The sequence below is a fragment of the Heptranchias perlo genome, chromosome 10, assembly GCF_035084215.1.
Source record: "Heptranchias perlo isolate sHepPer1 chromosome 10, sHepPer1.hap1, whole genome shotgun sequence".
In the NCBI taxonomy this organism is placed as follows: domain Eukaryota; kingdom Metazoa; phylum Chordata; class Chondrichthyes; order Hexanchiformes; family Hexanchidae; genus Heptranchias; species Heptranchias perlo.
In genome coordinates this window covers 35,519,122-35,538,079 of record NC_090334.1, presented here as the reverse complement: position 1 = coordinate 35,538,079, position 18,958 = coordinate 35,519,122, and the positions used below count along the sequence as shown (strand labels likewise).

Below are 18,958 nucleotides of genomic sequence, written 5' to 3'. Positions count from 1 at the left end.
GCATCTTTTGGAGCTTTTATTCCTGGGCAGCCTGGTGTCATCTCTTATGTTCCACTAGCATGGTTCTCTGTAGGGGAAATCAAGAGGCATGGCATGTGCTGCTGTCCTAAGAGACGCTAGTATCAGACAGATTAACTCCAGCCGGCGCCATTTCACAGGGCTCTGGGTCTGTGTCCCCACTGATCAGCACGATGGGTGGTCCAAGTGTAGCTATTAGATTCTGAAAGCCATGAGAGACAGCAGCATGCATTGCAGCTGCTGTGGTCTGGAAGCCAGTATGTAAGGTATTCCCTCCCCTATTGTCACCAGAACTACAGTCAGGTATGACACTAGTAACAATACAATGTGATATAGGCATGATGGGTTGAATGGCCTCCTTCTGTGCTGTGTGATACCGATGGTATGGATATGGACCAAGAAATTCCACATGGTGAGCTGCACCACTTTTACGCAAATGGAAAATGAGTTGCACTCAGTAGTCTGGAGAGGTATTTACATGAGAATTTTTTGGGTCAGCCCATCTGCATATCTATTAGTAATCTGCGGGGATGCATGGAAATTAAAGTGCAGCCTTTAAAAAGTCAGCTCTGGCTGTCGGTTGCAGCAGCAGGCTGGAGGGGGGGGGGGAGTGGCTGGGGGAGCAAGTTAGTAACTAACAGTGCTTGGCTCAGCCAGCTAACTTACTATGTGTCTCATGACTGCCACTTTACAAGATTGTGTAACACAGAACAACCTGGCAGAGGCAGGCAACCAAGGGACAAGGGCATGGCGCAGAGACAGAGAAGATGATGCCATAATTTCACTGAGTATGACCTGCAAAAGGTAAATTCCCCCCTCCTATAATCTCGTTCTTAACTAATGTGTAGATTTAATACTAGTTTGTGTGCATTTAATACACCACACTACAGTGTACTGCAATATAAATGAAATAATTTAAATTTATCTTCTCTTGGCAACTAGATTAATTTCAAGTGGAATTGTTCCAGATATATAAGGAGGTTGGTGTTGCATTCTTTACACAATACCATATATAGAATTTATGCCTATTATTTGTTTAGAGAGAAGGAAAGATAAGTTTTTTTTAAAAGTACTTTTACACACCAACTTGATAAAGGGTAGAAACGCCTTTGTTGTGAGTAAATATTTGCCAAGTCATTGGTTTTAAGAGAGGGTCAGTTCAGTGTCGAGTCTTGGTCTCCATGCAGTGCCATTGATTAGCTATCAGATGAAAAATGTTAATCAGTAACTTTGAGTGTTACTGATCAGTTGAAATGCATTTAGCTTAATTCTAAGATGATCTAAGGTGAAGCAATTCATAATCCTTTGCATTTCCTGCAAAGATTGCACAAGTTTGTATAGAAAGGAAAATCTGTTGATCCATGGTTAACCAATTCTCTTTAGATCTTGTTGTCATCACTACTGGGTTGTCATACTGCACATGTTTGCATTTAATTAGGCAGAATCACAGCCTCTGTCACACAATAGCTATCAATAATCAAATAAAAACTGATTTCCTCTTGGTCCAATGACAGCCTATTTCAGCTAATTAAAAAGCCACAGAACAAAGTGACAATGTGAAGGTAAGCACCATTGCTTAGAAACCAAAGTAGGAAATAACCTACAATGCATTCACAAATTAGAGCTTTTCAGAATGATATAGCATATACAATGTGCTGCTAAATATATAAGAAAATTTTGCTGAATTTATGATTGAGAATGATTAATATATTTAAGCAAAATAAATCAGGAATATTTAATCCAAGGGAAACACTTAAAATATATTTTAGGTCACATTCATACTGTAGCTACTGGCCTAAGACTGTTAGTTATATAATAGTTTCCAGCTAGGCAATACCTTGTTTTATACTGCTTGACTCCAATTTGAATTTTCTCATCCAGGAGAGAGTTCTGTGCACTTGTGCTCATATGAGTTGCAGAGCTCTGTTCCTAGCCATTAATGTTTTGAGAGTGTTGATGGGAACGACCCTACTATCCAATACATTTAAGTGTGTTTTAAAAAGTGCTCTGGAAGTCCAAAGGACCCTGAGCACTTTTTAAACACAGATTGACATCACACCAGAGCTATATTCTGTGGAATGCCAAACCCAATCATTGTGAAACTGCTTCCTGTACCTCTCCTTTCTGGAATCCGATTGGAACCGACTCACATAGTTATTTTGTCCTCTGGCTTTTTAATTATACTGTCACTTTTACACTTTGCAGTGACATTACAGTTATAGTATAAACATACCCTAAATTGCACAAGGACTCATTTTGGTAGCTGTGGTAAATATCACTTGAATTACTTTTCTATTTGTACAACTAGTTGTGAGTACAGATTGATATTTTCCTTTCAAAATGAAACCATTGTTACTCGAATGATCCAATGATTAAATGTTTGCACAGTGCAGTACTGAGCCATTCAGACCATGAAGGCCTTATGTTTTTTTCCCTCCCTTTTCTCTTTTCCTCTCCACAGGCAGTGCATCATGCTGAGTAGAGCTCTGCAGGTGCTGGCAGCTTTCTGAGACCCTACCATACAAGTGCCTAGACAATGATTCTTAGCAGCTAATTCAAATGTGGGGAGAGGAATCACAGCCAAACCCTGGTCCCTGTTCTGCAATGTTAACTGATTTTGGCCCCCATGCCACAGTGGCAGCACTATAGTCGGCCTTCTGGGGTAGGTAGGAGAAAAATTAGCCAGGATTTCTGTTCCTGATCCCTGTGCTATGGCCCGTGCTGGAAAGTGTGTATTTTGTGTGGACATCAACTGAAGATACAATGTTGGTTGGCTGCGATTCCTCTCCCCATGTTTGAATTAGCTGCTGAGACTCATTTTCTAGCCTCATGTGATATCAGAAAGCTGCAGAACTCTACCCAGCATGATGCATTGCTTCTGGAGAGAAAAAGAGAAAAAAGGAGGGAAGAAATAGCCCATTTGCTTACTTATGTGATTGATGCCAACATTTTTATCGATGATTTGAAAACAACCTTTAACATAGAGTTCTAGAGTACAATTTTTTGCTATTAAAGTTTCACAGACAAAATATACTAATGTAACAATAGACAGATTCAAGCCAGCGAAAGGCAAATTTAGGACATGTGGCATGGATGCCTGAGTAGAGTACTGGAGGGATAAACCTTGGAATCATTTAAGAAATTGTTGAATGCTGTGATGAGTCAATTGCAGCTTTTTCTAGATGGGTGATCTTGCAACTAGTCAATGATACAATGGTTTCAGAAATATGTTGGTGGCTAGGGAACGGTTGAAAAAAAAATGTAAAGATTTAGGAGTCTATTTCAATTTGCTTTCTTGGTTCGTCCCATCATGCTGCTTTGTACAAATTTGCTATTTGTTACCTTGAGTTTTTACCCTTTTGAAATGAAATTCTACACTCTTAAATGTGTTTACTGCAATCCAAAACCCAGTCTTTCATTTTTGCACTGAAGTCATTGGGCCAAAGAGGCAGTACATACTTTTGTTGGGCTTGTGTTAATTTATAAAGGTGCACAAATATGAACCTGATTTTAATAATAATAAAGAAACAATGATGCGTGAGTGGCCCTTTATGTCATTCCCAATACCATTAAGGGTTTATACAATGTAAGCAAGCTTTATAGCACAATTTACCAAGCTTAGTAACAAGTTTGAATGTACTGTATACAAACAGGATTGTTTCCCAGATACGTGCATGCCAACCTTGAAAACTAACATACTAGTCAACAGCATCAAAAAAGCTGGAATTGTTTTTGGAATAGTGTGGAAGTGGCTTTCATTAGATGGCAGAAATAAGAGCCTTGTGAGTTGTTCCACACAGAGAAGGGTATGTAGATGATGGCATCTTTATGGAGGGAAGGAGGAAAATGGACGTGGACTGTTAATGCATTATCCAGATGTGTTAGTTGACACAAGATCTCCTGTATGAGAGTAGCATGAATGGTGTAGACTTTCCCTTCATGAAGTTTTTGGATGGCCAATAATGCCAACAGGAGGCCAGGTCCATTTTGAGAGCCGGGTCTCATTAACATAGGGCTGCGGGTAGAAAACGAGCATCCGCTGCAATATTGAGCGGAACAGCCGGCCTCTGGGCCCTGAAAAAAGTAGGTTGGGACGGGGAATGTTTTCGGTGCGGCAGCTGCCCAGGTTACTTTTCTGCAGTGCGGTCGGTCCTCCTGGCCCCACAAACATAAATAAGTATTTCACTTTGGACTCCTCTTTGGCAGGATCGCCTGCTGATATTGGACGAAGCTTGCACGATGCACACTTCACACAGTTGAGTCTTAAAATGGAATTGGGGCCCTACTGGTGTCATAGGACTTCGATTTAAATATCTAAATTAGCTTACTTCAGGTGGCTGGCTGAGCTGCCTATTCCTGCAAAATGGTGACGACCACAGCAAAAATGAAAATGGAGCACTAAGTTCTCCCCCCTTGCTACCACTCCATTTCCACCAGACAGGAAGCCTCAAAATCTCCTCCAATATCCTTTGTAGCCAGTAAAGATTGGCCTCCATATCTTCTGCAAGTTTCTGCTGCTCATAGGGGCCTTCCTCCTCTAGGGCCTCCGTGATAAGGTACTTCGAGTGAATTTACACTACAAGTTTAGTTTGGTGTGAACCGGTTTCAGTTTCACACTGATGCTTAGCGTGTATATTGTAAATTGTGTGTTGAGGTCCAAATTTACTCTAAAGTGGAGTAAGACCTCCTCCTCCAAAGAGACTCACTCTGCCTCGCTCAGGTTTCAGGTCAGGCCTAGACTCCAGATTCAGGCTGCCTATACACCATAACTGCAGCGTTAGTGCAAGGCAACACCACTTCACACCAACATTACAATTGTAGTGCAAGTGCATTTAGTAAAAGTAAGTTGTGTGGAATCCAATACAATCACAATCCTTGAAACCCTAGCAGAACTATATTGTAGTACACCCCCAGATCAATTCAAACACCTTAAACGTGCTTTCAACATCTTAGTGATGTGCTCAATTATTGTTCTAGAACACGAATGGACTTCATTATACCTGTGCTCCGTTCCTAGCTGAGAAACTGCTGTGGCTGCAGAAGATGGCCTTAATCTCCCAGAAAGCACCCAGAACTTTGCCTTTCTGGCTGAAAGAGTGCTAGTATAGTGAATTGACTTAAAATGAAGGCATCATTGCAACTCCGAGAGAAGTGAACATTCATTTGTATGATGCGTAATATGTATGGACACCTGGATACAATCTATGACTCCTGGGACCTGCAATTGCAGTGCCCTACTGTGGTGCTGCTTAGGGAAGGGGATGAAATTGCTATTCTGACAATCCACCTGTGACTTGCTTAATGTAGCTGTACACAGCTGATAAGCAAATGTTTGAGATATCCCCATCGGCAGCCTGAAATGACCCCGTAGCATAAAAGTTAAAGACTGTTGTGACCTTAACAGCCCCTGGCCATGCAGTGCCTGTGGTGAAGATGTAATGTATGCCAGGTTACAGCATGTGGCATAATTCAGTGACAGCTCCCTTTGTAAAGCAAGGTTTCTACAGGCACTGCTTCTGGGACAACTGGAAGTAGGGACAACTCTGGTTGTATATTCTGGTATGGTGTGTGTCGAACACCTCCAGTGCTTCCTAACCAGCCTGGCATCCCTCTGTTGCAGTTTCTTCCAAAAAGCAAAGATAAGGGAGAACTCACAATTGGAGTACTTTGTCCGAAATGGTGGGGGTGGGGGGGAGACATTGAATAGCAGCCCCCCAACATAAAGATAGATGAAAAAGTAATTAGTAACAGCAAAAAAATCTAATAAAAAGCACTAATAACAATTTAGAAATAAGATTTCTATAAATCCCACAACTACAATTGCTGGCTGTTTAAATTCACTTCTGCCTTTTCTACAGTGCTTAGCAACTGCGAACACCTACATTATATGTGCAAAACATGAACTGGCATTAACAAGGGGGAAATGATGGAAAATGCAGCAATTTACCATTTAATTTATGTGTGCCAACCCAAAAGTGGGCAGACCCAAAACTGGATGGGTGCTAAAATGAACAAAGTTCTGGGACAACAGAACTCCAATCTATTTTGATAAAACAGGTAATCGCAATTGGAAAATCTAAACTTCACTGTCTAGGCACTGCTTGAAGAATGCTTACTTGGGCAAGTTACTTGAGGGCTGCCATTACCAATTGAACTGTACCCAGGATTGGTCACTGCCTTCAGAAGATGGCTGAAAATGGAGTGAAATTAGTCATCTTGGCCTATATTTGGCTATATTGGACAGTGACTTAACTTTCCACATTTTAGAAAATATTTTATATTACCAGTTACTAAGTACATTTTAATACTGGTGTAACACATTTAGCCACAGAAAGTGTTACAAGTTGAGTTTTTATTTTTAAAAAAACCTCTGACAAATGAATAACCAAGTCTGTACTTCTGTTCAGACAGACTGTTCTATCATGATGCAGTCCAACTGATTTAAAATGTGATGTCAGGTTGGTGTGCCCATCGAGAGGGAATGAGTGCAGTTATTATTCCAAGTGGAAAGTGTTATCCACTCACATCCTCAGAAACCTTTTGATTCTCTTTCTTCCTGCCCACTGTCAGATTTTCATGTAATGCCAGTCATTCAGGATAGGAATGGTCAGCCTGTAATCAGTCATGCCTATACAATAATGTAAGCATGTTTTCTAGAAGGTAGATTCAGCAAGATTAAGTCAAAGATGTGTTCTCACAGATACATCAAAACAAGAACAGTTACAGGTTGGAATTTAAGGGATGATTCAAGACCCCTGACAAAACTGAAGCCAGGTTTGTTACACTCGTATGATCCATTTGGCAACTTGAAAGGGGTGCTGAATTTGCAGAATAATTTGAATGTGCATTTTCCATGACCACAGGATACATAATGAATGGAAAGGGGCAGAGAATTACGAGAGCAGAAGCTCTTAATTGGCTACTGCTTCATTTCAACACAGCTGTTTTCTTTGGCTCCATTGAAGAGCAGCTATGGTAGGTCAGCAAGGGACCATGGGCAGAATTTCCCCTTTCAGTGATGACAGAGGCACAGCAGAGGATGGTAGCCTTATTTGGGGCTGAGGGGAATCCGGTGTCCTACAATGTGCAGCAAGCCTGGCAGAGCGTGGTTGATATACAGTGAATGCTGTCTCCCACACACATAGCTTGTGGGAACAGATAAGTCTGTTCACTGTTTGATGATACTCATGACCTTGATAACCATTGACAGTACCAGCACTGGGATGCTGGGTGGTTGCATGTGTCCTTATAGCAGATGACACAGCTTGGCATCTGGCTCCTGGCTGACCTGGAGCCTGTAGAGTCAATTCTTTATGGACAGTGCCACGTAGATGCACCCAAGCCTGCAAATGTGGTTAATGGCATCTTGGTGTGTGTGGCCAATCAGGCTCTGCTGGCTTTTGATCTCCCTGTCATCCCTTCTTTCATCTGGTACCACTAAATGCATGAAACATGGTAACTGGGGTACTTTCAAAACAATACTCAGCATTAAAGTTAGAGACAGCTTCACAGATTTCATGAGTGATGTCAGTGACACTTTGAGGATCCTGCCACTTGGAAAAAATGCAAAGCCCTCTCGTTGTTACCAGTTGTCCATGGGGAAAGTAATGTTGTTTGTTGCTTTGATGCACAATGCTTTAGTCACCTCCTTGATACATTGATGTACTGCAGATTGGCTCATGTCCTCTTGGAAGCCTAGAATGAGCCTGGCATAAAAGTTAGGAGCTGAAGCGACCTTGGCAGCCATTAGTAATGTGTGCTTATGGTGGAGTTTGGTTGTAGGTCAGATTGCAGTATGTACACTACTCTGTCACAGGGTTCCTGGTGAATCTTAGCCTACATAACTCTTGGGCTTGACACTATATGGAGTATGGAGTTAAGCCAAGTTTGAAGAGGTTCATCGGAAATGCACAATCACATTATGGGTAGAGATCTGGTGTAAGCAATCTCCACCCATACTTGTGGCCAGCTAGGTCTGATTATGGCTATTGATATTGTGGCATAAAAGTTAGGAGCTGAAGCGACCTTGGCAGCCAGTATAACAGATATGGGAATCACAGTCCCGAGCCCAACACGCAGTGCAGCCCAGCAGTCCCAGTAATCATTTCTGGGGGATCGGTGATACGCAACCTATACCAGAAAATTTAAGGGAGGGGCAACTCATTCATCCATGCTATTCTTTTCACCTATGCCCTGCTAAATGAAAGTCAGCATGGATTTGTTAAAAGAAAATCGTGTTTGACTAACTTCATTGAGTTCTTTGATGAAGTAACGGAAAGGGTTGATGAGGGTAGTGCGGTTGATGTTGTGTATATGGACTTTCAAAAGGTATTTGATAAAGTACCACATGATAGACTTGTTCGCAAAATTAAAACCCATGGGAATAAAGGGACAGTGGCAGTGTGGATACAAAATTGGCTACGGGACAGAAAGCAGAGAGTAGTGGTGTATGGTTGTTTTTCAGACTGGAGAGAAGTATACAGTGGTGTTCCCCAGGGGTCAGTATTAGGACCACTGCTCTTTTTGATATATATTAATGATCTGGACTTGGGTATAGAGGGTATAATTTCAAAGTTTGCAGATGACACAAAACTCAGAAATGTAGTAAACAATGTAAAGGATAGTAACAGACTTCAGGAGGACATAGACTGGGGAAATGAGCGAACACATGGCAAATGAAATTTAATGCAGAGAAGTATGAAGTGATACATTTTGGTAGGAAGAACGGGGAGAGGCAATATAAACTTAAATGGTACAATTTTAAAGGGGGTGCAGGAACAGAGAGACCTTGGGCTGCACACACATAAGTCTTTGAAGGTGCCAGGAGAAGTTGAGAACGCTGTTAAAAAAGCCTATGGAATCCTGGACTTTATTAATAGAGGCATAGAGTACAAAAGCAAGAAAGTTATGCTAAACCTTTATAAAACACCCGATGGGCCTCAACTGGAGTATTGTGTTAAATTCTGGGCACCACAATTTAGGAAGGATATCAAGGCCTTAGGGAGGGTGTAGAAGAGATTTACTGAAATGGTGCCAGGGTTGAGGGACTTGAATACTTGAAGGAAAAAAGTTTACAGAGCTGTGGGAAAGAGCAGGGGACTGGGACTAATTGGATAGCTCTTTCAAAGAGCTAGCACAGGCCGAATGGCCTCCTCCTGTGCTGTACCTACTATGATAAATTGCCTAGCTATGAATCACACTGCCTCCCGCCCCAGGAGACAACTCTGCTCGTGCATATAAACAGACAGGTGTAAAACTCTGTTCCCATCCAGTAATTTTTTTATGTTTTAAGCGCAGGCTTTCTGCTTTCTGCTTTCTTAAAAAAAAAGAAAGTGCCCAAGAGATCCAACAGATTATAAGCACACTCTTCAAACTTGGCTTAACTCCATACTCCATATAGTGTCAAGCCCAAGAGTTATGAGAGGAGTATGCACATCCAAAAAGTGGCAGTACCCTTAGAGTAGTGCCTTTTGTTATCCTGCAATATATTCACACAAACAAACCCTGGAGTAAAACAGGACATGATGCAGATCTGATGATAACCCTTAAGTGATGATTTGTTGTTTGTAAACATTTAAAGCTGAAATTCCTCCAAAATACAAAATTCTGCCTAAGTAATAAATAGATTAACTGAGATGGCATGTGGCATTACATTCAGTTTTTGATTGGTATCCAAGTAAGTAAAGCTTTTTAGGGGACCGAGTGCAACATATCAAAATTTGCAGATGATACAAAGATGGGAGGGAAAGTAGAGAGTGAGGAGGACATAAAAAACCTGCAAGGGGATATAGACAGGCTGGGTGAGTGGGCGGAGATTTGGCAGATGCAATATAATATTGGAAAATGTGAGGTTATGCACTTTGGCAGGAAAAATCAGAGAGCAAGTTATTTTCTTAATGGCGAGAGACTGGAAAGTACTGCAGTACAAAGGGATCTGGGGGTCCTAGTGCAAGAAAATCAAAAAGTTGGTATGCAGGTGCAGCAGGTGATCAAGAAAGCCAACGGAATGTTGGCTTTTATTGCTAGGGGGATAGAATATAAAAACAAGGAGGTATTGCTGCAGTTATATAAGGTATTGGTGAGACCGCACCTGGAATACTGCATACAGTTTTGGTCTCCATACTTAAGAAAAGACATACTTGCTCTCGAGGCAGTACAAAGAAGGTTCACTCGGTTAATCCCGGGGATGAGGGGGCGGACATATGAGGAGAGGTTGAGTAGATTGGGACTCTACTCATTGGAGTTCAGAAGAATGAGAGGCGATCTTATTGAAACATATAAGATTGTGAAGGGTCTTGATCGGGTGGATGCAGTAAGGATGTTCCCAAAGATGGGTGAAACTAGAACTAGGGGGCATAATCTTAGAATAAGGGGCTGCTCTTTCAAAACTGAGATGAGGAGAAACTTCTTCACTCAGAGGGTGGTAGGTCTGTGGAATTTGCTGCCCCAGGAAGCTGTGGAAGCTACATCATTAGATAAATTTAAAACAGAAATAGACAGTTTCCTAGAAGTAAAGGGAATTAGGGGTTATGGGGAGCGGGCAGGAAATTGGACATGAAGCTGAGTTCGGATCGGTCAATGCCCTGTGGGTGGCGGAGAGGGCCCAGGGGCTGTGTGGCCGGGTCCTGCTCCGACTTCTTGTGTTCTTTAGATTTGTGGTTGGGATCAGATCAGCCATGATCTTATTGAATGGCGGAGCAGGCTCGAGGGGCCGATTGGCCTACTCCTGCTCCAATTTCTTATGTTCTTATGTTCTTTTTTTAGTATCAGATGGAAGAGGAATTTCTCAAAACTTAAGATATTTGAATTTTTCTTTTATTTATCATTATTTACATCTGTTAACAAATGGACAAATCTGGAGCATAGGAAGTGATGCAGATCTTAGGCACAACTAAAAAGCAAAGTCAACTACAACCATCTTACTATGTGTCATGACATAACATGTCTCATGTTCAGTTGTGCACATTCAAAGCAAACGGACCCTTCACTTGTCCATAATTTATATGCACAGCGTCCTTTAAGCACTGACTTTTATATTTGTTTTTAAAATTATTATTGGTAATAATAACTGGGTGACCATCAGACAGACAAGGAGGATCAGGCAGGTAGTGCAAGAGTCCCCTGAGAGCATCTCACTCTTTAACCGTTATTCACTGGTGAGGGCGAAGGCTCCTCTGGGGAATGCAGCTAGAGCCACGTCCATGGCACCAAGGGTGGCTCAACTGTGCAGGAGGGAGGAGGAAGATCATGAAAGCAATTGGGGATTCAATAGTTAGAGGAACAGACAGATGTTTCTGCGGCCGCAGAGATGATTCCAGGATGCTATGCTGCTTCCCTGGTGCCAAGGTCCAGAATGTCACTGAGCAGCTCCTGAACATTCTGAGGGGGGTGGGGGAACAGCCAGAGGTTGTGGTCCATATCAGTACTAACGACATAGGTAGAAAAAGGAATGAGGTCCTCCCGCCAGATACTAGGGAACTAAGAAAGAGATTAATAAGCAGGACCTCAAAGGTAGTAATCTCTGGATTATTCCTGGTGCCATGCGCTAGTGAGTATAGAAATGGGAGGATAGAGAATGTGAATGTGTGGCTGGAGACATGATACAGGTCCCATTGCCCCAGGCTTTATATTCCTGGGGCAATGGGACCTGTTCTGGGGGAGGTGGGACCTGTACAGGCCGGACAGTTGCACCTCAACGGAGCTGGGACCAATGTCCTCGCGGGAAGTTCACTAGTGCTGTGGGGGAGGGTTTAAACTAATTTGGCAGGGGGATGGACACCAGGATGTAGCATTGGAAAGGAGGAACAAGGTGCACAAAGCATTGGGAGAGACAGATAGCATTAGAGTATGAAATAGTAAGGTATTAGGTGGGATCAGACTAAAAGTGAATACAAGATCTAAGATCTTGCATGTATGTAAATGCATGAAGTGTGGTAAATGAGGCTGGTGAGCTGCAGGTGCAAATAGCCACATGGAAATATGATATTGTGGCGATAACAGAGACCTGGCTCAAAAAAGGACAGGATTGGGTACTAAACATGCCTGGATACAAGGTATTCCGGAAAGATAGGGAAGGAAAGAAAGGTTGGCTGGGGTGGGGGAGGGGGGGTGTTGGTGGCAGTAGTATTGATTAAGGAGAATATTGCAGTGCTGGAAAGAGAGGATGGCCTGGAGGGGTCAAGGACAGAATCTATTTAGTCACAGTTAAGAAACAATAGAGGTGCCATTGCACTACTGGGTGTATTCTATAAGCCACCAACTAGTGGGAAGGATATAGATGAACAAATTTGCAGGGAAATTACAGAAAGGTGCAAGAACCATAGAGTAGTGACAATGGGGTCTTCAATTATCGTAATATAGACTGGGATAGTAATAGTGTAAAGGGCAGATAGGGGGAAGAATTTCTGAAGTTTGTTCAGGAGAACTTTCTTCAGTATGTTTCCAGCCCAACGAGGAAGGAGGCATTGCTGGATCTGGTTCTGGGGAATGAGGTGAGTCAAGTGGAGCAAGTGTCGATGGGGAAACATTTAGTGAACAGTGATCATAGTATCATAAGGTTTAGATTAGCTATGGAAAAGGACAAGGAGCAATAGAGTAAAATACTTAATTGGAGGATCGCTGATTTCAGTGGGTTGAGAACGGATCTGGGCCTGGGTAAATTGGAATCAAAGATTGACAGGCAAAACTATAATCGAACAATGGACAGCCTTTAAAGAGGAGATGGTTCGGGTACAGTCTAGGTACATTCCCACGAGGGGGAAAGGTAGGGTAACCAAAGCCAGAGCTCCCTCGATGACAAAAGAGATAGAGAGTAATATGAAGCAGAAAAAAGGGGCAAATTACAAATGTCAGGTTGATAATACAAGTGAGAATCAGGCTGACTATAGAACGCTCAGAGGGGAAGTGGAAAAAGGAAATAAGAGAGGCAAAGAGAGAGTATGAGAATAGACTTGCAACTAACATAAAAGGGAACCCAAACGTTGTCTTTGGGCATATAAATAGTAAACTGGTAGTAAAAGAAGGGGTGGAGCCGATTCGGGACCAAAATGGAGACCTACTCATGGAGGCAGAGGGCATGGCTGAGGTACTAAATGAGTACTTTGCATCTTTCTCTATCAAGCAAGAAGATGTTACCAAAGTCACAGTAAAAGAGGAGGTAGTTGAGATATTGGCTGGGCTAAAAATTGATAGAGATGGTACTAGAAAGGCTGGCTGTTCTTAAAAATAGATAAGTCACCAGGTCCGGATGGGAGGCATCGTAGGTTGCTGAGGGAAGTATGGGTGGAAATTGTGGAGGTACTGGCCATAATCGTCCAATCATCCTTAGATATGGGGGTGGTGCCAGAGGACTGGAGAATTGCAAATGTTACATCCTTGTTCAAAAAAGGGTGTAAGGATAAACCCGGCAACTACTGACCAGTCAGTTTAACCTTGGTGGTGGGGAAGCTTTTAGAAACGATAATCCGGGACAAAATTAACCGACACTTGGACAAGTGTGGATTAATTAAGGAAAGCCAGCACAGATTTGTTAAAGGCAAATCGTGTTTAACTAACCTGATTGAGTTTTTTGATGAGGTAACAGAGAGGGTGGATGAGGGCAGTGCAGTTGATGTGGTGTATATTGATATGGCGTTTGATAAAAGTGCCACATAATAGGCTTGTCAGCAAAGTTGAAGCCCATGGAATAAATGGGGCAATGGCAGCATGGATACGAAATTGGCTAAGTGACAGGAAACTGAGTAGTGATGAACGTTTTTTTGGACTTTAGGAAGGTATACAGTGGTGTTCCCCAGGGGTCGGTACGAGGACCATTGCTTTTCTTGATATAAATTAATTACATGGACTTAGGTGAACAGGGAACAATTTCAAAATGTGCAGATGACACAAAACTTGGCAGTGTAGTAAACAATGAGGAGGAAAATAATAGACTTCAAGAGGACATAGACAGGCTGGTGGAATGGGCGGTCACGTGGCAGATGAAATTTAACACAGAAAAGTGCAAAGTGATACATTTTGGTAAGAAGAACAAGGAGAGGCAATATAAACTAAAGAGTACAATTCTAAAGGGGGTGCAGGAACAGAGAGACCTGGGGGTATATGTGCTCAAATCGTTAAAGGTGGCAAGGCAGGTTGAGAAAGTGGTTAAAAGAGCATACAAGATCCTGGGCTTTATAAAAAGAGGCATAGAGTACAAAAGCAAGAAGTTTATGTTGAACCTTTATAAAACACTGGTTCAGCCACAACTGGAGTATTGTGTCCAATTCTGAGCACCGCACTTTCGGAAGGATGTGAAGGCCTTAGAGAGGGTGCAGAAAAGTTCCAGGGAGGAGGGACTTCAGTCACGTGGATAGACTGGAGAAGCTGGGGTTGTTCTCCCTAGAGCAGAGACAGTTGAGAGGAGATCTGATAGAGGTGTTCAAAATCATGAGAGATCTAGATAGAGTAGATAGAGAGAAACTGTTCCCATTGGCGGAGGGGTCGAGAACCAGAGGACAGATTTGCGGTGATTGGCAAAAGAACCAAAGGCGACATGAGAAAAACTTTTTTACGATACTAGTCGTTGTGATCTGGAATGCACTGCCTGAAATGGTGGTGGAGGCAGATTCAGTCATGGCTTTCAAAATGGAATTGAATAAGTACTTGAGAGAAAATAATTTGAAGGGCTACGGGGAAAGAGCAGGGAAGTGGGATTAGCTGGATTGCTGTTGCAGACAGCCGGCACGGACTTGACGGGCCGAATTACCTCCTTCTGTGCTGTAACCATTCTATGATTCTTTGGTATATATAAATAATTTAAGTACAATTAAATTTAACGAAGAAAAGTTAACTTTGTCACATTTGTTCATGTTCTTTCAGCTTACACAAGTCATTATCTCAAGAGGCTAGTCTCACAGACCAGTTCAACTTTGCTCTAGGCACTTACAACGATGCTTTACGTGCCAGTGAGGGCATTATGTCAGCCACACACCAGCAAAATGAGGATCTTGCGAACCAGTTGCAACTGGCTGTAGCAGAGCAAGCAAACCTGGAGATTAAACTGCAGCAAACCTTGGAAGCCAAAAATGAACTGAATGAAAAGGTTCAGAAGTAAGTGAGCGCTTTGACAATCTTTTTAAAAAATGAAAGTATGCTTTCCTTCGTCATAATTCTTCTGCTCTGCTTTTGATTGTGTTCAACACAAGGTAACATTTTTTTTTAATAGCACATGTTTAATAAAGGACGTGCAGTTACAAAAAGAAAAGTTAACAACGTAATGCTTCTAGAATGCAGCTTGGCTGAGTTGGTAGCACGCGCCTCTAAATCAGAAGATTATCATTCAAGCCTTATATCTCGATTTGAGAACATAATCTAGGCTGATTCTACAATATGCCACTGAGCGATTGCTGCGTTGTCAGGTATTCAATGGCTGCAGAGTGCTTTGGAACATCCAATGTCTATGTCTCATGACAAATTATTTTATTTGCTACTGTGTTCAGTTGTACACAATCAAAGCAAAAGGACCCTTCACCTGTCCATAATTTACATACACATTGCCCTTTTAAGCACTGACTTTTATATTTGTTTTCAAAATTATTATTGGTACACATAAATAATTTAATTACAATTAAATTTAACAAAGCTGAGGAAGTAAAAGGCACTATATAAATGCAAGTTCTTTTTATATGCTATCCCTTGGATGTGATGTTAAACTGAGGTCATGTCTGCACGTCCCAATCATTTAAGTGGATGTTAAGATGGCACCATTTAAAGAGTAAGGAGTTCTCCCAGGTTACTGGCCAACATTCATCTCGACCAATAGCCCCAAAACCAAATTAATTGGGCATCCACCTCTTTGCTGTTTGTGGATCTTGATGTGTTCAAATGGCTGCCATGTTTGACAGACTTCAAAGTAATTCAATATGTGTGAAGCGCTTTGAGATATATATGAGAAATATAATAAAGCATGTTTTCTTGTAATTCATAGAAATTTAAAGCACAGAAGGAGGCAATTCGGCCCATCGTGCCTGTGCTGGCCTAAAATGAGCTATCCAGCCTAATCCCACTTTCCAGCACTTGGTCCGTAGCCTTGTAGGTTATGGCACTTCAAGTGCACATCCAAGTAAATTCACTGCTGTCACTATAATTCTTGGAAATACTTGTTTTATTTTAATTTTGTTTTGGTTAGGTAAAACAAATCTGGAAGTGTTCATTGTCACTTTCTTACTGTTTAGAGAATAGTATAAAGTAAATAAGAGAAAATAGTATTTTCATTACGTTCTTGTCTTTGCAATCTCTGAGAGAATAAAATTATACATTCATGGGGGGAAAAAAATCACCTGTATACTAATCCTACACAATGGCCCCAAATTGATTTGTGATTTCTGGCAAGTTTGGGCTTAAAAGGAGGTTACCAGCAATTTTGGAAGTTGTTTCTGGGATCAGACCCATTTCCGCCCCTCAGTGGCTGCACTGTAGTTTTCATCACAGTCTGGGACCTTCTCGTATTGCGCAAAATGATGCTGCTTGGAGGTAATTAAAGTAAATGCTAATGTGGTGGAACAGCACTGGAGTGCCAAAATTCCACGATTTGATCTCCCCTTGCACCAAGGGTAATTAATGATGAGATAAAAGAGGTGTATCTGTTGCCAGCATCAGCTAAGACAGGCAGAAGTGCTTTACTCTGGAGCCTGGAGCCTGTAGAAACTTTGAGGAGTGATTGCTGGAGGTACAGAAGAGCTTTTAAAGGGTCTCCTCTTTTGCCATGCCCCTGCATGGAGCTGGACTTGTCACTTACAGCCTGAAGGCCTGTGAGGTCACTAGACTATTTTTATCCTCACCCACATTAAGTGGTTGTGAATACCAGTTATGGGTTTCCCATTGGGCATTCCCTTCAATTTTAATGGAGGAGGAGGCGCGATACAGGATGGATGAAAGAAGAGTGAGGCAACATATGAGAAGGAGGCGACCTACAACACATTACATCCTGCAAAGAAATTACAGGCCACACAGATCCTGTGAAAATTTCAGTGAGGACCTCTGCGTGAAATGAATGCACTTCACCAAAGACGCAATAGGGGAGCTGTGCCAGCTACTACGTGAAGATCTGCAGCCAAGATCATCTATCCGGATAGCTTTGTGTATTGCTGCGAAAGTGACAACCACCCTAAGTTTTTACTCGAGGTCACTTCAAGCAGCCATGGGGGATCTGTCATCCAGAATATCTTTCGGGCGTGCATTGGTAAGGTAATTAATACTCTTTTTAGAAGCTAGGGAATTCAGCTTGTTTGGCATGACCGCAAGGCGCAGTATGATAGGACCATCTAGTTTTATCGTGTTACTAACTTTCCCAAGTGTGGGATACACTAGATGGCATGCATATAGCATTGCGAGCTCCTATATTTGACCCCGTCAACTTTTTTAATAGAAAGGGGTACGACTCGTTGAATGTCCAGCTCTCCCTGAGCTCTGCAAGGAAGATAGTCAATACGGAATGTCTTGTGGTGATGAGGCTTACCCCTTGCTGCCATGGATAATGACCCCTCAAAGAGTTGTATTAACTGTAGCTGAGAAGCGCTACAACAAGGCACATGCATCTACCAGAATTGCCATAAAGTAGTCCATTAGAGTGCTAATGCGTTTACATTGCCTTAATAGATCAAAAGAGGCTCTGCAATATACTCCCGATCATTTGTCCCGCATAGTTGTAGTTTGCTGTGCCCTGCACAACTTTGACGTCCAAAAACGGTCTGGAGCTGGAGATTCCTGGGGAGGTGGCCCTTGCTGCATTGGAAGCAGATGAACATGGAATGAAGCAGCAAGAAGACCATCACTCAAAGGATTCCTCAGTGACAGGTGCAAGCGACATCAGAACTCAACTTATCAATGAGGTGTTCGCATGTGTTTAAAAGTCTCTCAATGTCACCAGTGTCATTACTCCTTATTCCCCGGTTTCAAATAAATATCAAATTCTTCCATCCGTACCCTCCCTAGAACATCACGTTACATCCGACCTCTTTGACCGTATATGATCATGCAAGTCTAAATTATATGAATGAACAACTCAGCACGACATAAGTGCACCCTTTCTGTATGACTATAATCTCCATCAGTAACTGAGCACAAGTTAAATGCACATTCTCCTTTATTACAATGAACTCAAAAGTGAACATAAGTCATCTGAACAGTTTCATCACACTGTCCTTCCCCTGGTGTCCAAACGTGCCTTTCTTTCTCCTAATCTGGTGCTTCTTTGAGGTGCAGCTTGAAGGCTATTATCATGAGAAGTGGTTGGCTGTTGAATCATAGAAGTTTACAACATGGAAACAGGCCCTTCGGCCCAACATGTCCATGTCGCCCAGTTTATACCACAAAGCTAGTCCCAATTGCCTGCACTTACATAAGAACATAAGAAATTGGAGCAGGAGTAGGCCAATCGGCCACTCGAGCCTGCTCCGCCATTCAATAAGATCATGGCTGATCTGATCCCAACCACAAATCTAAAGAACACAAGAAGTCGGAGCAGGACCCGGCCACATAGCCCCTGGGCCCTCTCCGCCACCCACAGGGCATTGACCGATCCGAACTCAGCTTCATGTCCAATTTCCTGCCCGCTCCCCATAACCCCTAATTCCCTTTACTTCTAGGAAACTGTCTATTTCTGTTTTAAATTTATCTAATGATGTAGCTTCCACAGCTTCCTGGGGCAGCAAATTCCACAGACCTACCACCCTCTGAGTGAAGAAGTTTCTCCTCATCTCAGTTTTGAAAGAGCAGCCCCTTATTCTAAGATTATGCCCCCTAGTTCTAGTTTCACCCATCTTTGGGAACATCCTTACTGCATCCACCCGATCAAGACCCTTCACAATCTTATATGTTTCAATAAGATCGCCTCTCATTCTTCTGAACTCCAATGAGTAGAGTCCCAATCTACTCAACCTCTCCTCATATGTCCGCCCCCTCA

At 42.3% G+C, this 18,958-nt stretch overlaps 1 protein-coding gene across 11 annotated transcripts in view; it reads left to right on the top strand.

Annotated features, from left to right (window-relative positions):
- mipol1 (mirror-image polydactyly 1) overlaps positions 1–18,958 on the top strand; it is a 288,620-nt gene that overhangs the window by 251,835 nt on the left and 17,827 nt on the right. For all 11 annotated transcript variants that reach the window (XM_067991462.1, XM_067991458.1, XM_067991457.1 and 8 more), the window contains one exon: positions 14,875–15,105. In XM_067991462.1, coding sequence (XP_067847563.1) covers positions 14,875–15,105 — 231 coding nt within the window. The remainder of the gene's footprint in view (positions 1–14,874; positions 15,106–18,958) is intronic.